At 50.6% G+C, this 18257-nt stretch overlaps 1 protein-coding gene across 3 annotated transcripts in view; it reads right to left on the reverse strand.

The window, feature by feature from the left end:
• The window catches only part of SLC12A5 (solute carrier family 12 member 5), a 103457-nt gene that overhangs the window by 21968 nt on the left and 63232 nt on the right, over window positions 1-18257 (reverse strand). For all 3 annotated transcript variants that reach the window (XM_081916683.1, XM_081916682.1, XM_081916684.1), the window contains exons 4-11: window positions 17249-17395; window positions 14656-14710; window positions 11352-11482; window positions 7044-7285; window positions 5188-5399; window positions 3523-3690; window positions 1828-1926; window positions 697-754 (exon numbers count right to left, since the gene is read on the reverse strand). In XM_081916683.1, the coding sequence (XP_081772809.1) occupies window positions 697-754; window positions 1828-1926; window positions 3523-3690; window positions 5188-5399; window positions 7044-7285; window positions 11352-11482; window positions 14656-14710; window positions 17249-17395 (1112 nt within the window). The remainder of the gene's footprint in view (window positions 1-696; window positions 755-1827; window positions 1927-3522; window positions 3691-5187; window positions 5400-7043; window positions 7286-11351; window positions 11483-14655; window positions 14711-17248; window positions 17396-18257) is intronic.

Consider the following 18257-nt stretch of genomic DNA (forward strand, 5'->3'; position numbering starts at 1 on the left):
TTATGTGGCACATTTTGTGTTTTGCGCTGCAAATCTTCTCTTGATGGAGGGCGGCATATGCATTTATTAAAGTTATATGCCAAAGACCACAGCAGGGCAGTTTGCAACAAGAGGACGCAAGTTTGAAAACATAACCATGTTATCTTAAGATCCTTGCGTTTCCCACAATAGCAAAAAACAATACCCCTGCCACAGACATGTTTAAGGAGGCTGCAGAATGTTTAATCAACCCGAGGCCTGGTATTATCATTTTATAAATTATTATTATTGGGACGCGGGTGGCGCTGTGAGTTAAACCGCAGAGCCTAGGACTTGCCGATCAGAAGGTTGGCGGTTCGAATCCCCGCGACGGGGTGAGCTCCCGTTGCTCGGTCCCAGCTCCTGCCAACCTAGCACTTCGAAAGCACGTCAAAGTGCAAGTAGACAAATAGGTACCACTCCGGCGGGAAGGTAAACGGCGTTTCCGTGCGCTGCTCTGGTTCGCCAGAAGCGGCTTAGTCCTGCTGGCCACATGACCCGGAAGCTGTACGCCGGCTCCCTCGGCCAGCAAAGCGAGATGAGCGCCGCAACCCGAGAGTCGGCCACGACTGGACCTAATGGTCAGGGGTCCCTTTACATTATTATTATTATTATTATTATAAGAATATACGCCAGGAGGCCAGTGGTCCCCCAGCCCAGAGAGAGAAGAATACTCACTTGTCCCGGAGCACGACGCCCTCAATGCAAGCGCCAAAGAGGATGACGGAGCTGATGTCTGCGGGAGCGTTAAGGAAGGAGGCGGCAGGCAGCTGGGATGGCTGGAAGCTCTGCCTGGTCTGAAGGACCCCCCCCCCCCTGGGACCAGGCCTGGGAGAATCAGGGCAAGTGCTGGCATGGGGCATGGGGGAGACAGAAGGGGGGGTTGGCGAGAGGGGTCGCCTGACATTATTTAGCTGCGGTTCCTGCATTGTGAGTGGTTGGGCTAGATGACCTTTGGGGGTCCCATGATTCTGTGCTGCCTTCAGGGCCACTTGCTGTCTTCCTTCTTGACATGGGAGCTCTTCCTCCCTTGTCTTTGGTCGGCGTCCCAAAGAGGCAAAAGAGGAGCAATGCGCTTGAAGGGCTGGTCTGAAGCTGAAGGCAAGAAGAGACTCAAAGGGAACACCTGGAAGGCACCTCTTTATTATTTGCTTATTTCATAAAATTTATACGCCGCTTCACTGGAAAAGTAGGCACCACCTCAAAGCGGTTTACAAAGAGAAAACAGTAGCGAGAAAAATTAACAGCAACATTTAGATTTTTTTTTGGAAACCGAAAATGACAACAGACGAAAAGCAAATTAAAACACGTGTTAACTTTCTAATTGAGCTTGGCTAAAGAAAAATGCTTTAGCTGGGCCCCCCAAAAAGTTCCTGCCTGGAATCAATAGGCAGGGAGTTCCAAAGGTCACATTCTTACACATGCAGAAGGGATATTTATGTGGCAGCTGCAGCAGCGCTGCTTGTGCAGATCAAAGGGGTCAGGTGGGCTCATGTGGGGCAAGGCAAACGTCCCGTCCCCATAGATGGAGGCGGCCCCCGCAATATGGGCACAGTGGCTCCTGGCCCAACTTATGCCCAGGGGGCAATATGTGCATGTGACACAGAGACAGTTTTTTTGGGGGGGTCTCGCTCTGGGGCATCAGGCCAGCAGCCCCTGAACTGGCCACACAGGTATGACCTCTATCACCTGGCTGAGCCCCATCTGGGGCTGCCGATAGCAGAGGGGCTCAGGACGAGCCAGCCCGATTCTCCAAGGCCCCCACCTTCCTCTGAGAACAGGGGCAGGCCCCCCGGAGGCAAAGGATACAGACTGCGGACGTGGTGGCGATGGCAAGGATGGTGCCCGTGGGGATGGACTTCTGAGCGTCACGCAGGTCTCCAGACCTGTTGGAACCAGCCATGATCCCTGGGGAAGAGGGAGGAAAAGGTCAGTTGGAAGGGACCCCCCAGGGTCATCTAGTCCAACCCCCTGCAATGCAGGAAACACAGCGAAAGAATCCCCGACAGATGGCCCCCGAGTCTCTGTCTTGAAAACTCCAGGGAAGGAGAGCCCCCCACCTTCCCAGGGAGCCTTTTCCCCAGTCAAACTGCTGTCACCGTCAGAAAGTTTTCCCTAACGTTTAGCTGGAATCTCCTTTATTGTAACTGGAAGCCATGGGTTCGAGTCCTGCCCTCCAGAGCAGGAGAAAACAAGCTTGCTCCCTCTTCCATGTGACAGCCCTTCAGGTATTTAAAGATGGGTATCATCTCTCCCCTTAGGCTCCTCTTTGTCAAGCTAAACACTTTTGCAAACTCACCACTGGCCACCGTATTCCAGGGGAGAGGAGAAGGTCTCCTCATTGGGGAACTTCTCCTGCATCCCCAAAGAGGATGCTTGAAGAGGAAGGGGCTGACTGGCAGGTGGGAGGGAGGGGCTTCTGATTCTGGTGCCCAGCTGAGCCCCCCCCCCAGCTTCCCTCTCGGGTGCAGATGTGAGGTCCCTTCCTCTCGTTATCGTGGCCCAATTAGTTCCAGCTGTGGCGGCTAATGAGCTGCACATGAGGGTACTTGTTTGTAACAAGGTCAGGCCAGGACTGGGGCTGCCGTGGGGGCTCCCTCTCTGGAAGCTTTGCAGGGCAAGAGCACTGCCCCCAACCCCCCCAAAAAAGGGGTTTCGTGAGAGGCACGAGGGGAAGAGGCTGCAGTGTCTGGGGTCTCGGCCCTCGAAGGACATGGGGTCTCAAGGGAGGAGAGAGGAATTCGGCTCAGTTCAAGTGCTAAAGGGAAGTGGCCTCACCTGCACATTCCAAAACAATCTGCTGACCGAAACTCAGCCCTCCTCTGAAAGCCACCTTTCCCTGAATTTTGCAATGCCCTTCTGCAACCAAATAAGCTACACAAAATTGTGTCTATTCCAGGAAAGTATATGCAATGCATAGGCTGGCAAATATTTTAGAAATGCATTGTGTCAGAAGAAAATGCACACAAAAAATTGTGTGTTAGCGAAAATGTGTACTGAAATGCTAATCAGTTTTCATGGTTTGGTTTTTTTTGCTTTTAAAAGAACACCAACCCACAAACTCCTGCAGAACTGTGGAGGATTTGGCCTCACATGGGACAAAAGAGAAGCTGAAATCAACAGGGATGCCGACCCCTGACCTTTGCCCCAAAGGTCTTGCACTGCTCCCTCCCCAGGACTTGAGGAGTGGGCTGCGGTGTCTGGGGGCTTGTGAAGCAGACCCCCTCCCAGCCTCTGAACACCAAAATGGCCCGAGGTCCAGGGCTCCATTTATTGCCTTGGGGGCAGAAAGTAGGGAGGTGGGATCGATGACGCCCAGCCCCAAATTTCCCCAGCCCCCATACGGCCTCCTAAAAGTCATGCCTGGCAGGTGGGACAACTGAGAGCTGGAGGAAGCGCTCAGCACCCGAGACCCACTCCTTCCCCAGGCACCCTCCTCACCTGTGCCCCAGAGACTCTGCCCCACCTGCGCCCGGGTGCCACCCCACCACCAGAGTCCATTACCTGTGACTGAGGGGAAGTAGATGCCCACCAGGAGGGTGAAGTAGGAGGTCATGTCGCTGAAGACGTAGGGCTGGTCCATGTCCAGGAGGGGATCTGCAGGGGCCGCCGAGGTCATCCCAGACTTCTCAATGATCACCCCTTTGGGCAAGTAGGTGCTCCAGAGGTTTTCTGCGGGGGGAGACGCCATGAAGCGGGGCGGGTGAGTGGCTGCCATGCGCAGAGGGTGGCCCCACCCTCTACGCCAGTGGAGGGAGGCCCCCCAACCCACCGCCAAGCCCCCCACTTTGGGCTGGGGTTGGGCACCCCACAAGTGGCATGGTCCCTCCCCGCCTTCTTGCCAGAAATGCCATGAGTCCTGCCCCCAGAGCCAGTCTGAGGCCTCTGCCCCCCTCTGTGCCCCCTTGCCCCTCCCCCTCTGGGCAACTCACCTGCCAGCAGGTCAGGGAAGTGCCTCTGCCCCACGGCACTCTAGGGTTTTAGGGGCACCAGAAATGAACTGCGCCACCCTCCCCATCCCAGAGACACAGCCGCGGGAAAGTGTAGCGGTTAGAGTGATGGATTAGGACCAGGGAGATCAAGGTTCGAATCCTGATTGATGCATGCTGACAGCTTATTTATTCATCTTGCGTTGGGGCGTTGTTGAGGGGGGTTTTGTTGGAGGGGGTATTGTTGCAGATGGTACAATATTTTTGTATCTTTATTTTGGATTTATGTGGAAATTGTTCAATTTGGTTGTGTGCTTTTTGAAGTTTTCTTTATTATTTATAACTGCTTTTGAACAACAATGGTGATAGTGGACATCCTTGTCTAGTTCCTTTTTGTGTCTTACATTTGTCCGTTATCACCTGGTTTATGATTAATTTTGCTTTTTGCTCTGAATAAATTGCTGATATCCCCTTTAGAAATTTAGGCTCACATTTCTTCCTTCTTCATTCCATTTAATTTCTTCAAGTAACTTTGTCATGAATTTCCAAAAGATGCTGTCAAAGGCTTTTTCAGCATCTATAAACATCATTGCTGCTTTCTTTTCATTTTTGACCTCCAGGCATTCTATTATATTCAAAATATTCCTTATATTCTCCTTCATTTGTCAATGTTATGTGGGGTTTTTTAATACGTTGTAAGCCAACCTAGCAGTTTGAAAGCACGTCAAAGTGCAAGGATATAAATAGGTCGCGTTCCGGCAGGAAGGTCAACGGCGTTTCCATGCGCTGCTCTGGTTCGGCAGAAGCAGCTTAGTCATGCTGGCCACGTGACCCGGAAGCTGTACGCCGGCTCCCTCAGCCAATAAAGCGAAATGAGCGCCGCAACCCCAGAGTCGGCCACGACTGGACCTAATGGTCAGGGGTCCCTTTACCTTTACCTTTAAGCCGCCTTGAGCATAGTTTTCACTTTGGAAAGGTGACATACAAATAAAATGATTGGTCTCCACTTGGCCAAGAAATTCCCTGGGGGTGTCCTGGGGGGCCAGTTGCCATCGCTCAGCTTAGCCTACCTCACAGGGATTAAACAAGGAGGGGGAGAAAACGTCCCCTTGAGCTCCTTGGAGGAAAAGGGGGGGTATTCAGTCCATAAATGAATAGAGTTGCCCATCTGCCCAGGTCCCCCACGGCTTTTGGGGCTCCCCTTTTGACCCCCCAGTGACGCCACCTAGAGCCCTCCTACCTTGGATGAGGCCGGAAGCGGCTCCCGGGATGCCCTGGATCTCGGTGACGTTGTTGAGGGCAAAGTACTCGTCACAGGAGGCGTTGAGGAAGCGGGAGGAGCAGAAGAGCCCCCAGAGCTGGGAGCCGATGGTCTCGTTGCCCTCCTGGACCACCTTGGTGCAGATGTCAAAGCCGTCGCGGGACAGAGTCCGGTTGCCCAGCAGGCAGATCCTGTGGGGGGAGAAGGGGAGGGGTCACCTCCAGTGGCGTAGCATGGGGGGTGCAGGGGGGCCCGGCTGCACCGGGCGCAACATCTGGGGGTTAGGGTTAGGGGGCACAAATCCATGGGTTAGGGGGTGCAAATTACTTGCCTTGCCCCGGATGCTGACAACCCACGCTATGCCACTGGTCACCTCTTTGCTGCCTCCTGGCCAGAGGGGCCGCCCTGCAGGTTCTTGCCCCTTCCCCACCCAAAGGAGAGGAGGGATTAGTGATGGACTTATTTATAGAATTGTAGAGAGCCCAGTGGGAAGGAGAGTACAGGGGTATCTCTGGTTGAGAGCGGGATCCGTTCCGGAGGCCCGTTCGCAACCTGAAAAGAACGCAACCCGCGTCTGTGCATGTGCGAGATGCGATTCACCAGTAGACCTGAAGGAGCATCTCCACCCCCATCGTTCTGCCCAGACACTGAGGTCCAGCTCTGAGGGTCTTCTGGCGGTTCCCTCATTGCGAGAAGCCAAGTTACAGGGAACCAGGCAGAGGGCCTTCTCAGTAGTGGCGCCCGACCTGTGGAACACAGTTCCATCAGATGTCAAAGAGGTAACAACTACCTGACATTCAGAGGACATCTTAAGGCAGCCCTGTTCAGGGAAGTTTTTAATGTGTGACAACTTAGTGTATTTTTGGTCTTTGTGGAAGCCGCCCAGAGTGGCTGGGGAAACCCAGCCAGATGGGCGGGGTACAAATAATAAATTATTATTATTATTATTCTGCGCATGCGTGTGATGTCATTTTGCACATCTGCGCATGCGCAAGTGGTGAAACCCAGAAGTAACCCTTTCCGCTACTTCCGGGTCACCGTGGGACGCAACCTGAAGCAAACGTAACATGAGGTACAACTGTATTGAAATGGAGACACACACCCCTCCCACTTTAAACATTATTATTATTATTATTATTATTATTATTATTATTATTACTACTACTACCCCACCCATCTGGCTGGGTTTCCCCAGTCACTCTGGGTGGCTTCCAACGAAATATTAAAATACAATAGTCCTTCAAGTATTAAAATACCTTCAGGCATTTATAATTTAAAGTGAGGATTCCCAAGAAACCTGAGGCCTTTCTGCTAGGTATCGTCAGACCAGAGCTTCTGAAGGAATGGTTTCATTTGTTTTTGTGCGCTATGACAGCGGCAGAAATAGTTTATGACTCTGCGCAAAAATGGAATGAAGAAGAAGTTCCCGCGAAAGAAGGCTGGTTTAGGAAGATGACGGGATGTATGCAGAGACTAACTGAGAATCAGGGAACAAAACAGGGGGAAAGAAATTCTTGAAGGATGGAAATATTTTGAAAAAAATAGCATGGTTGTGTTAAAATGCATGCAGGATTTGAAGTATGGCAACAGATGAGAATTTGCAGTTTAATAATTTGGAATTAACGCATGTAATGGATAAAAGAGAAGTAACACCGCAGCTTTATAAGGGAATGAACACCATGGAAGGTGAATGGGGAGTTAAGGGACATGAGAGATAGGTTTGGATGGTGTTTCTGAAGAATTTGTAATAATAATAATAAATTATATTAAAAAAAGAAAGGGAAGCCCCCGTTTGGCGTGGGCCGGGCTGGGGGTTCTTCCTCGTTGGCACTTACGGGAAGCTGGGCGGGTCAAAGGCCGACTTGATGACTCCGGCGTAGATGGCCAGGATGGAGAGGATGACGCAGCCCAGGAAGACCAGGGCAAACTTGTTGACGTACTTGACGCCCACAAAGACCACGGTGGCCATGCAGGTGAGCACACACGTCCCGTAGACGCGCATGTTGTTGAGCATGGCAGCCGCTTCTCCACTGGCGTCCTCGGCCTTGAAGATGGCCATCGGAGGGAAGATGTAGGCCTGGCGGAGAGGAAGGAAGGGTTAGGACATAGTTCCACTAAACAGATGTGTGGATTGTTGTATGTCCCATGTCTGTTTAATTCCAGCACAGTCTGCAAAGAGTTCTTATCTCTGCTGCCTTGTGTGCTCAGTCTCTAAAGGTTTCTGAGGCTTGAGTCGCAGTTTTGATGCTATTCCGAGAACCGGAGTTTGCCTGGCTGCCGGCCGGTGGGCTGGAGCCAGCTGGGGGCTGCCAATTGCCCCGTCTCCCCAGACGCATCTTAACAGGAAGGAGACCCAACTCAGAGGAAGGCTGGGCCACCCACCCTCCGAACCACAACCTTGTGGGCTTGGAAATGGCCCCAGGGACATGGAGAGCTGCTGGATCAGGCCAAGGGGGCCCCACCGAGTCCAGCATGCGGTTCTCACAGCAGCCAAACAGACGCCCATCATGGGAAACCAAGGAGCAGGATCCGAGCACCAGAGCAACTCTCCCCTCCTGGGGGTTCCAGCTGCCTCCGACTGCGGAGGCAGAGCACAGCCATCCTGGCTAGGAGCCCTCGGTAACTTTTTCCTCCATGAACTTGTCTTGCTGGCCATGATTGCCTCCTGTGGCAGGGAGTTCCACAGTTTATCCACTGCGTGATGGACTCCAACATTCAGTTTCATTGGATTCCCATGAGTTCTAGTGTGTGGGGGGGTATTTCTGTGCTGTGCATAATTTTATAAACTTCTATCATGTCACCTCTTACTTGCCTTTCCTCTAAACTATTATTAGTATTATTATTAGTAGTAGTATTACTGCTTCACCTGTAGATCTTAGCAGGGTTCACAACATTAAAATACAATATAAAAACAAAAAAACACATCATAAAACAAGAACAAACCCATAGCCACCTGCCCCCCACCAACTGCACAGTCCCCAATGCTGCCCCTTTCCTCCTAGGGGAGTTGCTCTACCTTATTATTATTAATCAATCAATCAATCAATCATTGATTTGGTCCAGTCCAACCTCTTGCAATACAGGAATCACAGCTAATGAATCCCTGGCAGACGACCGCCCCAACCTCGGCTTAGAAACCTCCAAGGAAGGAGTCTACTACCTTCCAAGGGAGTCCGTTCCTCTGTCAGAACAGCTCTTGCCTCCCAAAGTTCTTCCTGATGTTCTGTTGGAATCTTCTTTCTTCCACTTTGAATCTGGAGCAGCACAAAAACCAAGCTGGCTCCTCCTTCAGTGGGGCAGCCCTCCAGGTACCTCTCATGCTGTGTCTCAGAAGTGGGCCAAGCAGCCCCCGAGAAGGGCAAGGGGTGGGCCCAGCTGGAGGTGGGGGTGCAGGAAGGTCTCCTTCAGTGACCTCGCACAGGGTGCCGTGGGGAAGGCTTCGGAGAGGCTCCATGGGGCTGGGGGGGGGCTCTGTCCTCGCTTGGGTCAAATGAGGGCAGGGCTGTGCATCTTGCGAAACAGCGGGGAGGGGGACACCCCTATCACAAGCTGCAAAAAGGGTTCTGGGAGCCCAGAGACGCAGATGAGCTTATTGCACCAAAAGGAGATTAAATTACCCCAGCTCATTTTAATGCTTTTAACGTGGATGACAGCTCCCCAATCTCAGGGTGATAATTAATCTGTGAAAGGATATATGCTACGGATTGTCAGTTCACATATCTTCACAGCAGAGGCATAATTCCACACTCGAGCATCTGGGAAACGCAAGTTATTTAATATATGTGATAAGTGCTGAAATGGCCTCCTTAGCAAGAGCTTGGGTGAGAGGGTGACATAAACGATCCTATTTGCGCCTAGAAATTGGGAACAATGAACTCTGGCGCTGAGCAGTGGGACGTGGAAATATGCGAGGGGCTCCTCTTGGAAAAGGACGATTGCGGATTTCTAAAAGGCAGAGGCTGCTGCTCCTTTTGCTGCTAGGATTTTCCATGGTGGTTTAATTTTGATTGCAAGTGTTTTCTGAGAAGAGGGTCATGAAGCCCTGAGATGTGACTGGGGAGTGGGTTTCTCCATCCTCCTCACACAGTCCTCTGCCGGCTGACCCTCCCTCCTTGCCAGAAAGGGAGGAGGGGGTCTTGCTGGGGGGGGGCTGCATCTACAAAAGTCCTTTGAGCCGACAGGGACAAGCTTTGCATCCCAAACACCCCCAGCTTCATTATATTCTCCCTTTTGCAGGGAGACAAAAGCACAAGCGGAAAAAACAAGCACGATATTATGCCGGAGAGAGCAAATGAAGGATACGGAGATGAGATATCAGGTCACTTAAGCTTTTTGCTTACATCTTCTAAAAGAAAAAAGGGGAGACAGGACAGCTATTCTTCCGCCTCAGGATCCAGTGTCATTATTTATGTTTGCTTTTAAAAATATATCTATTTCTAGTTGCTTCAAAGGGAGTCTTTCATGAACTCCTTTTCTCTTCCAAGGCAGGGGTTGCATTGAATTTTCTTAAAGAATCTCTTTTCATGGCATCGCAGAGTCGGAAGGGACCCCAAGAGTCACCCAGTTCCATCCTGACTCTCTGCTTTCTGTGGACCAAAATGAAACCCGGAATCCGCTCTTTGCAAATCCAGCCGCCATGCCAGGAGCCACTCAGGTATTCCGAGGTTGTTCTGCTTTGAGAACAAGGCTGCCTTGCACAAGAGCTCCTTAGGGCAGCGGCAAAGAGATTTTATTTTTGGAAAGAATTTGATATTTGAAAAATGGGGAGGGGGGGAAGCACTGAAGTCACCATGGGGAAAATCAGAACTTTGTTAGACTTTCTTACCCTCCAGATTCACTCTTCCTGGGCTGGCATGTTGTTGCCAAAGTTGGCTTTTGGTATCTTTATTTTAGATCGTGTGCACTTTCAAATGTTGTATTTATTGTTTATGACTACTTTTGTTGTGTTGCAGTTGTGCATTTTTTCCACGCTGCAAGCCACCTTGAGCCTGATCTGAACTGCAACACAAGGATCTGCCTAAACAAAAAAAAAATATTTTTTTGAACTGCAACACAAGGATCTGCCTGTTATGGTTTGGTAGTGGGGAAGCCATACAAATTCCACAGAGGGATAAGAAGGAAGGCAGGTCAGAAGGACTTGAAAATTGGCCTGGCGGGGGTTAAACAAGACACTTAAAATGGATTTCCCCTCACCCAGTGAAGGCCAAAGGGCTTTGCCCTTGCCCACCCTCGCTGCTCTCGGTCTGCCTGCCGCCACTCACCAGCAGAATCTCTCTCTCTCCCTTTTAAAATTGCTTTATTGAACTTTTAAAAACATAACACAAAATCAAAGTTATCAAAAATTAATAATAATTATCAAAATCTCTTACATTTTTCACAGTCTTCTTTTGGTTCTAATGACTTCCCACCAATTCCATTTAGATTTAAGTGTGTATTTAACTAGTGCACTACAGTGGTACCTCGGGTTAAGAACTTAATTCGTTCCAGAGGTCCGTTCTTAACCTGAAACTGTTCTTAACCCGAACCACCACTTTAGCTTATGGGGCCTCCTGCTGCCACTGCGCCGCCAGAGTATGATTTCTGTTCTCACCCTGAAGCAAAGTTCTTAACCAGAGGTACTATTTCTGGGTTAGCAGAGTCTGGAACCTGAAGCATCTGTAACCCAAGGTACCACTGTATTCATCTCTGCTTTTAATAATTACTTATTAAAGATATTGTACTTTCTTAAACTTATTCAGTAGACTACAGAAGCTATTCAAAGGCTGCCACAGACTTCATGCTATTGCAATCTTTAATGTAACTTTTAAATAAACCCCATTTATTAAAAAAAAATACTTGGTCTGCATGGTCTCTTATTTTTCCTGAAAGCTTAGCCAGCTCTGCGTATTCCATTCATTTTTGTTGCCACTCCGACTTTGATGGTATTTTTCCTCCTCTCCAATTTGTTGCTATTAAAATTCTTGCGGCCACTGTCACATATAAAAATAGCTCCCTTATATTCTTTGGATGTCAGGACCTAATATTTGAAGAAGGAAAGCCTCTGGGGTTTTTTATATATAAACAAACCCTTAAACATTTTTTAAAGTTCCATATATATTTCATCCCAGAATGCCCACCACATATGCAGCATAGATCCCACTCACCAGCAGAATCTCGATGGTGCCCAGGATGTACATGGCACCTGCAAAAGTGGTGCCCAGGTAGAAGCAGAGCCCCACAGCGCCACCAAACTCAGGGCCGAGCGAGCGGGAGATCATGTAGTACGACCCGCCAGCTGGAGTCAGATGGGGGGGGGGGGAGAGAGAGAGAGAGAGAGAGAGAGAGAGAGTTAAGCTTTCATATATGCATAAGACAGCATCTTCAGAAGCAGAGACATCACCTTGCCGACAAAGGTCCGTATAGTTAAAGCTATGGTCGCCGAAGAATGGATGCTTTTGAATTCTGGTGCTGCAGGAGAAGACTCTAGAGAGTCCCATGGACTGCAAGAAGATCCAACCTCTCCATTCTGAAGGAAATCAGCCCTGAGTGCTCACTGGAAGGACAGATCCTGAAGCTGAGGCTCCAAGACTTTGGCCACCTCATGAGAAGAGAAGACTTCCTGGAAAAGTCCCTGATGTTGGGAAAGATGGAGAGCACAAGGAGAAGGGGACGACAGAGGAAAAGATGGTGGGACAGTGTTCTCAAAGCTACAAACATGAGTTTGACCAAACCGCGGGAGGCAGTGGAAGACAGAAGTGCCTGGCGTGCTCTGGTCCAGGGGGTCACGAAGAGGAGGACACGACTAAACGACTAAACAACAACATACGCATAAGCATAAAGTAGCCCCAAAACTTGCGCAGGAGCAACCTGCTGGGGGTCTGAGTGCCAAGGCAAAATTGCACAAAGTCAGGAAGACCCAACAGAACCGGTCTCTCCTGCGTGACCGTCCCTCCCTTACTGGGCTTTGTGAGGATCCCATGAGATCTTGTGGGGTCATTGTAAGATCTCAGATGGTCCCTTTCAATGGTTTTCCCTCCCTCCCTTTATTTATTTTCCTGACAGCCACACAGAGCTGCAATCGTGCAAGCAGATCACACATAAGTTGTGGGTCTGCTGTGCTTCATCTCTGTGCTGGCGCAAGTCTGGGGAGCGGGTGAGGCAGGTTAGGCACCTGTGGCGGACATGCCCCGAGGCTGCCAGTTTGGAGGAGCAAGCGTCTAATGAGAGAAGTAAAATCACACACCAGCATTTCATGAAGTCTCCAGAGCTGGCATTCCCAAATCTGCACTGAAATGAGAACAAGGGATGAGCCACCAATTGGGTTTTGCTTAGCGGCAGCATATGTGGTTATAGGAAGGACTTGAATGGTGCAAACTTGGACGCTTGGGACAAGAGAGGGTGGCGTGTCACCCTTATGGGGTGAACTGGCCAGCAAGTTAGGTCTGGCACAAAGACCCCTATGCGGGAGAACGCAGTAGCTTTATTTCATTCACAAATTTGAAACTTCATTTCACTTTGGAGCTCCCTCCTCTTTGGATGAATTTGCTGAACTAAGTTTTTAAATGGAATACAAAAAAGGGAGGCGTGAGGAAGTCAGGAAAATAAGTTAATCAAAGAAGAGAGATTAAAAAAAAGAGGGATTTTTTGTTATTCTCTATTTTTGTGTTTTTGTATTTTTTCCTGTGTTTTTTCCAGTTATTGTCTTACTCTGAAAATTTTAATAAAATATCACTTTTTTTTTTTTTAACGAACTCCCTCCTCTTGATCTCAGGCAGGATCCTGCACGGTCTTCTTTCTGCCACCAGCTGAAAACATCCTTGCTGAGACAAACCAGCCCAGGTGCTTAGAAATGCTGGCCTGCATTTTGATCCATTTAAGTCTTCGTATGTTTTAAAGTATTGCAAATCTTCTTGTTTTTATCTTTTTGTAAACTGCTCTGAAGGCTTTTCTTTTCAGCATCCGAGTGGTGTATAAATTTTATGAAACAGACAAATAAAATAAATAAAGGAATCTCCAGAACACCAAAGTCCAAGTCCCAAGGGTTTGTGGATCTCATAACTTGTGAGTCACGTCATAAGAATGTGTTTTACAGATGTTATATGTTATGGTGTGTGTGTGGGGGGGGTATGCAGGTTTGCATAAAAGAGACTCCCATCCTGCCATCATAAAATCCTTGCAACCGATGCCAGCATTTGGGCACTGGGGTGGGGGGAAATTTGAGAGCAACTGCAGACCCCCCCAAGTGTCCCTATTTTCCAGGGACGTCCCTGATTTAGAGAAGCTGTCCTGGTTTCTGATCTGACCCCAGAATGTCCTGCTTTTCCTTAGGATGGCCCTATTTTCCTTGGAGAAATGTTGGAAGACATGGAGTTACCCAACCCCTGAGCCGTCTGAAGGCAATCCTGTAGAGGGAAGGTTTCTTTTAAAATGCTTGATGTTTTATTATGCTTTTATATATGTTGGAAGCCACCCAGAGTGGCTGGGGCAACTCAGTCAGACGAGTGGGGTATAAAGAGGAAAATTATCATTATGGCATGGGATGTCCCTATTCTCATCGGAGGAATGTTGGAGGGTATGCAACTGAGTGCCCACGCCCTTGGATAATGCCAGCGTGCCATTGCCTGGCCTCCAGCTGTACCTCCTGCTATGCGCCAACCCTGCGAAGTAGCCCTAGTGTGAGGGCCTGGGATTTGGGCTCGGACTTGGAACTAGAGGAGTCTCAGTCTGCACGGCATCCTTTGCCTCAGGCATCATCCGAACCAAGTCTGGGGCCTGATCCTGAAGAGACCCAGTCTGCACAGGTTCCCCTGCAACAAGCACCAGCTGGGCCGAGTCCGGGGCCTGAGCCTGCCCTGGCTCCAGTTCCCTCCAGCTGGGCCATCACTTACAGCTGCTCCACTGTTGGGTCAGGGGAGGCTGAGGCGGCCCCTGGGTCTAGTAACCCACCAACATCTCCCGAGCTGCAGAGACTGAGGTCTGAGAGAAGACGAGACCTGAGTACTCGCAGGAGGAGTGCTCACCTTCGGGCGAGACAGGGAGGTGAGTCGCCGGGGGATCAGGACCAGCCATAACCCAGACAGAGATAAAAGGCTGCTGGACCCCCCCCCCCAGGTTGTGGGAGCAATGTTTGCCAGAACCTGCCTGTGATCCTGTGCCTGTCCTTGCCTGGTTCCCTGCCTCGTGTCCTGCCTTGGCCCTGTCAGACTGACTCCTAGCAGAACCTTTTGATTCGGGGCCGGACCCGGACTGCGTTTCATGAGTTACCCCTGGGCCCAGCACACCTGGCAGCACAAAGTGGCTGCAGAAGAGGGAGGCAGAGGCAAGGGGTCTTGGCAGGGGGGGAGGTGGCACCAAGGGCTGGCAAGCCGTCAGGAGGAGTGCTGAGGAAGACCCCCCTCCCCTTGGCCTGGGGCTCCGCGATTGCAGGCGGACAAACACAGACACACAGACACAAAGGACTCTACCCACCTGGCACGACTCCATTGGTGGCAATGGCACTCATGGAAATGGCTGTCAGCATCGTCTGTGAGGAGGAAAAGGCAGAGAGGTAGGAGGGTTTGGTGGGGGGGGGATTAGAACTGCAGAATGGGGAGGGACCCCCAGAGGCCATCTAGCCCAACCCCCGCGATGCAGGAATCCCAATGAGCGCCAAGGTCAGCCTTCCCGGGTTCACCTCTTCCCAAGGCAAGACCCTCCGTTTCCCCCCTAGATTGTTTTGTCTGGCTCCCGGATGATGGAGAGTGGAGATGGCACTTGGGGGAGGGCAGGGGGTCACCAGGAAGCCAAGGGCCAGAGGGAAGAAGCAAAGTCAGGAAAGTGGCCCCCGGCAGGTGGAGGTGGAGGGGGCTGAGAAGCAGGTGAGGGTGAGAACATAAGGACATTTGCATCTGTCAGAAATCAGTCTTTTGGTACGGCAGCACTGGCCCTGCGGAACTCCCTGCCTCTTGACACCAAGCAGGCACATTTGTTGTGTTGAAACATTTGTTTGGCAAGCCTACCCAGACATTTAGGATGCTGTTGTATTTTTAGTTTATTGTTGGTTTTAATTTTTTGAAGGTTTGTATTGCTTTTACTAATAATCTTACTGTTCTGTTCTCTTTTTCGTAAACTGTTTAGAGCTTTCTTTACAATCAAGCAGTATATAAATGTTATGAAATAATGAAATAAAATAAGAAAAGCTTTCTGGATCAGACGAAAGGGGGACCATCTAGCTCAGCATCTCCCAGTGGCCAGCCAGATTTCCCCAAGGCAAACCCACAAGCTGGATCCCAGATCCACTTTCCCCTCCTGAGGATTCCAGCATCTGGGATTCAGAGACATTGCTGTCTCCAGCTGTGAAGGCAGAGCAGAGCCCGCCTGGGTTGTCAGTCATAGAGCGAAGTCACTCTTATTTTGAGAAGCTCAGAGGCTCTCAGGGTCTGGGAAGCGGCTAAGCCCACCCCTTGCCTGTGCTGCTGAGACCCCTCCTCTTGCAGGGTCCCCCTGGAATGGGGGCCACATCTCATCCAGCCAGAAACCAGCTCAAAGGGGCCGGGGGGGCACAGGGCCAGATCCACACTCTTCCCCCCCCCATCAGTCACTGTGTGCAACACAGCGCTGTTAAAATGTTCCTTTCATTTATCCTCAAAGGGCATTCAAAAGAAAGCAAAGGCGATGATGCCCATTTTCCAGAACAGGCTTGCATTTGAAAAGTGTTGCAGCTTGCTATACTGATTTCTTTATTCTTCAACCCAACGTATAGGCTGCTTGATTTGAAAATAAATAAATCTGTAAGTGCTTTCACAAAACAATACTTATCAAAAATGAAAACCTGCAAAACCAACAGACTCCAAACAAAGAGGCAGCCTTAATGCCTCTTAATGCAAAATATAAACAGAAGCAACAGAATTTAAAAACAAGTAAAATTCCATGTCTGGCTAGGCTTGTGAAAGCAACTTTTGGGATTCCTGCATTTCAGAGGGTTGGACTAGATGACAAACGGAGCCCCTCAAAATTGAACGCTCTGAGATTCTGTGATTTGTTTTGCTGAAGCAGACTTTGCAAAACGAGTGCCCTGCCCTCCTCCTTCCTGGGACTTGAACCCAGGCCTTTAGGGCTGCCCCAACCAGCCAGAAGAGGGTGTCTTTGGGGGGGTCCCTTTGCGGGGTTGAGGGCAGGTAATGGGGTGGGGAGAGGTGGGGGCTGAAGCAACTTGGCAAGGCTGCTTCCTGGGGACGGCCGGGAGATGGATGGGCTGAGCGGTGCCTTTGGGGCAGGATGCAGCTGGATGAGTCCCCGGGAGGCAGGCTGGCATTAATCAGCTTCCCTGCACCATTGCCCATCCAGACAGGTGTATCCATGCCCAGCGCCAGCAGCTGCCTTCCTATGCCAGGCCTGGCTGCGTCCACCCCTGGCACACAGAATCCTGGAATTGTAGAGGGGGAAGGGACCCTCAAGGGTTCTCTAGTCCAGCCCCCGTAATGCAGGAATCGCAGGTGAGGAATCCCTGACAGGTGCTCCTCCATCCTGCAATGTACCTGCCTGCTGTGTCAACTGGGACAATTTATCAGAGGAAGAAATAATAACCTTCTGCTGTATTTATTTTCTGGACTGCAGTTCTGAATTACCTGCGTGTTTGTTAATAGATCTATTTAGTAGCTTTGATTACACCCCCCCCCCAAAAATTTACAAAATCATAAAACTGAAGAGCTGGGTGGGACCTGCAATTCAGCCATCACAGCTTGAGATGCCCTGACACAGAGCCATCTAACCTCTCTTTAAAAACTTCCAAGGAGGGGCAGCCTGCCACCTTCCCAGGTCCCCTGTCCCACTGCCAACCATCCCAAAGGGCAGCTGTGAGCTTCCCACGTGACCCCCCACCCCCACCCTGGGGTGAGACTTCAAAGACTGGGACAGAATGTGGGCATTTTGAGGGGCTCCTCATTTTGACCTTCCTTCCCTAAGTTTCCAGCCAGAGCAATAGCTTGGACTGCCGGCCCTGAGGAATTCTGCCTGCCTGGTGAAAACCTTCCCCTCCCCTCCCCACTTTGCCCATGGGGTCCCCAAGGAGGGGGCGACTCACGCAGGAGCAGCAGAGGATGACCATGCAGAAGGACTCCATGATGCCCGCGATGCCAACGACCCACGTCAGGCGGAGGAAGAGGATGACGCCGAAGATGTTCTGCAGGCATGGCAGGTAGACGCCCATGAAGGTGCCCATCTGGGGAGCCTGTGAGAGGAGGGGGCAGAGAGGGTGGTGAGGCACCCGGGGGGTGCGGAGCAGGATGGATACCCCTCCCCACCCTCCTCCCAGGCTCAGGAAGGAAGTTGCCCAGGTGCCTTGGGGAGCAGGCCGGGTGAGCGGGTGAGGGGTTTGTTCTCAGAACTACCCTCCCTCGAGGAGCGTCTTCCCCCTGGCAGCGGGCAGCCGGCAGTGAAGGATGGAGGTGCCTTGCCAGGCTGTGCCAGGGGACGGAGAGGGCAAGGAGGGCTCAGAGGTTCCTCAAGACAGGTCCAACAAATCCTTTCTTCCTCAACACTTCTGCCGAAAGCGGTGCAATAATGGCAGGAAAGAATGGGTGGGGGTCACACGGGAGGCTCAAAGTCCCGTCAAGAAGGATTTCTTTCTTTATTCACAGCCCACTTTCTTCTCCAGCACAAGGAGGGGGGACATGGCGGCCTCCCCATCTCCTTTAATCCCCACAAGAAGAATCTCAAGGACCACCGCTCCCCATATAACCGACTTGGACCCTGAGATCATCACCCGAAGCCCCTTCCTCACGTGCAGATAACTGAGGCACGTGGTGACTCTGTGCCACCGAGATTTGCAAATGTAAGACTCTGTGGAACCTTTATTCTCAAGAACGGTGGATACTTTGATTTGTACAAATCTGTATTATTTGCAAAGGGAATACTTTACTATCCCTTTGGAGCTGCTCTTGTCCTTCCTGGCTGTGACACTTAATGGTTTGCATGTTTTAATTCCTTGTCGTTGTCCCCCGCCTATATTTGCACTTCATTTTTTGTTAAAAACCCATTTTGTTTTATTTTTTAAAGAAGAACAACGCAGCCACAACAGAGCCACAGAGAGT

The sequence above is a fragment of the Podarcis melisellensis genome (genome assembly GCF_964234715.1).
Source record: "Podarcis melisellensis genome assembly, chromosome: 6".
In the NCBI taxonomy this organism is placed as follows: Eukaryota; Metazoa; Chordata; class Lepidosauria; order Squamata; family Lacertidae; genus Podarcis; species Podarcis melisellensis.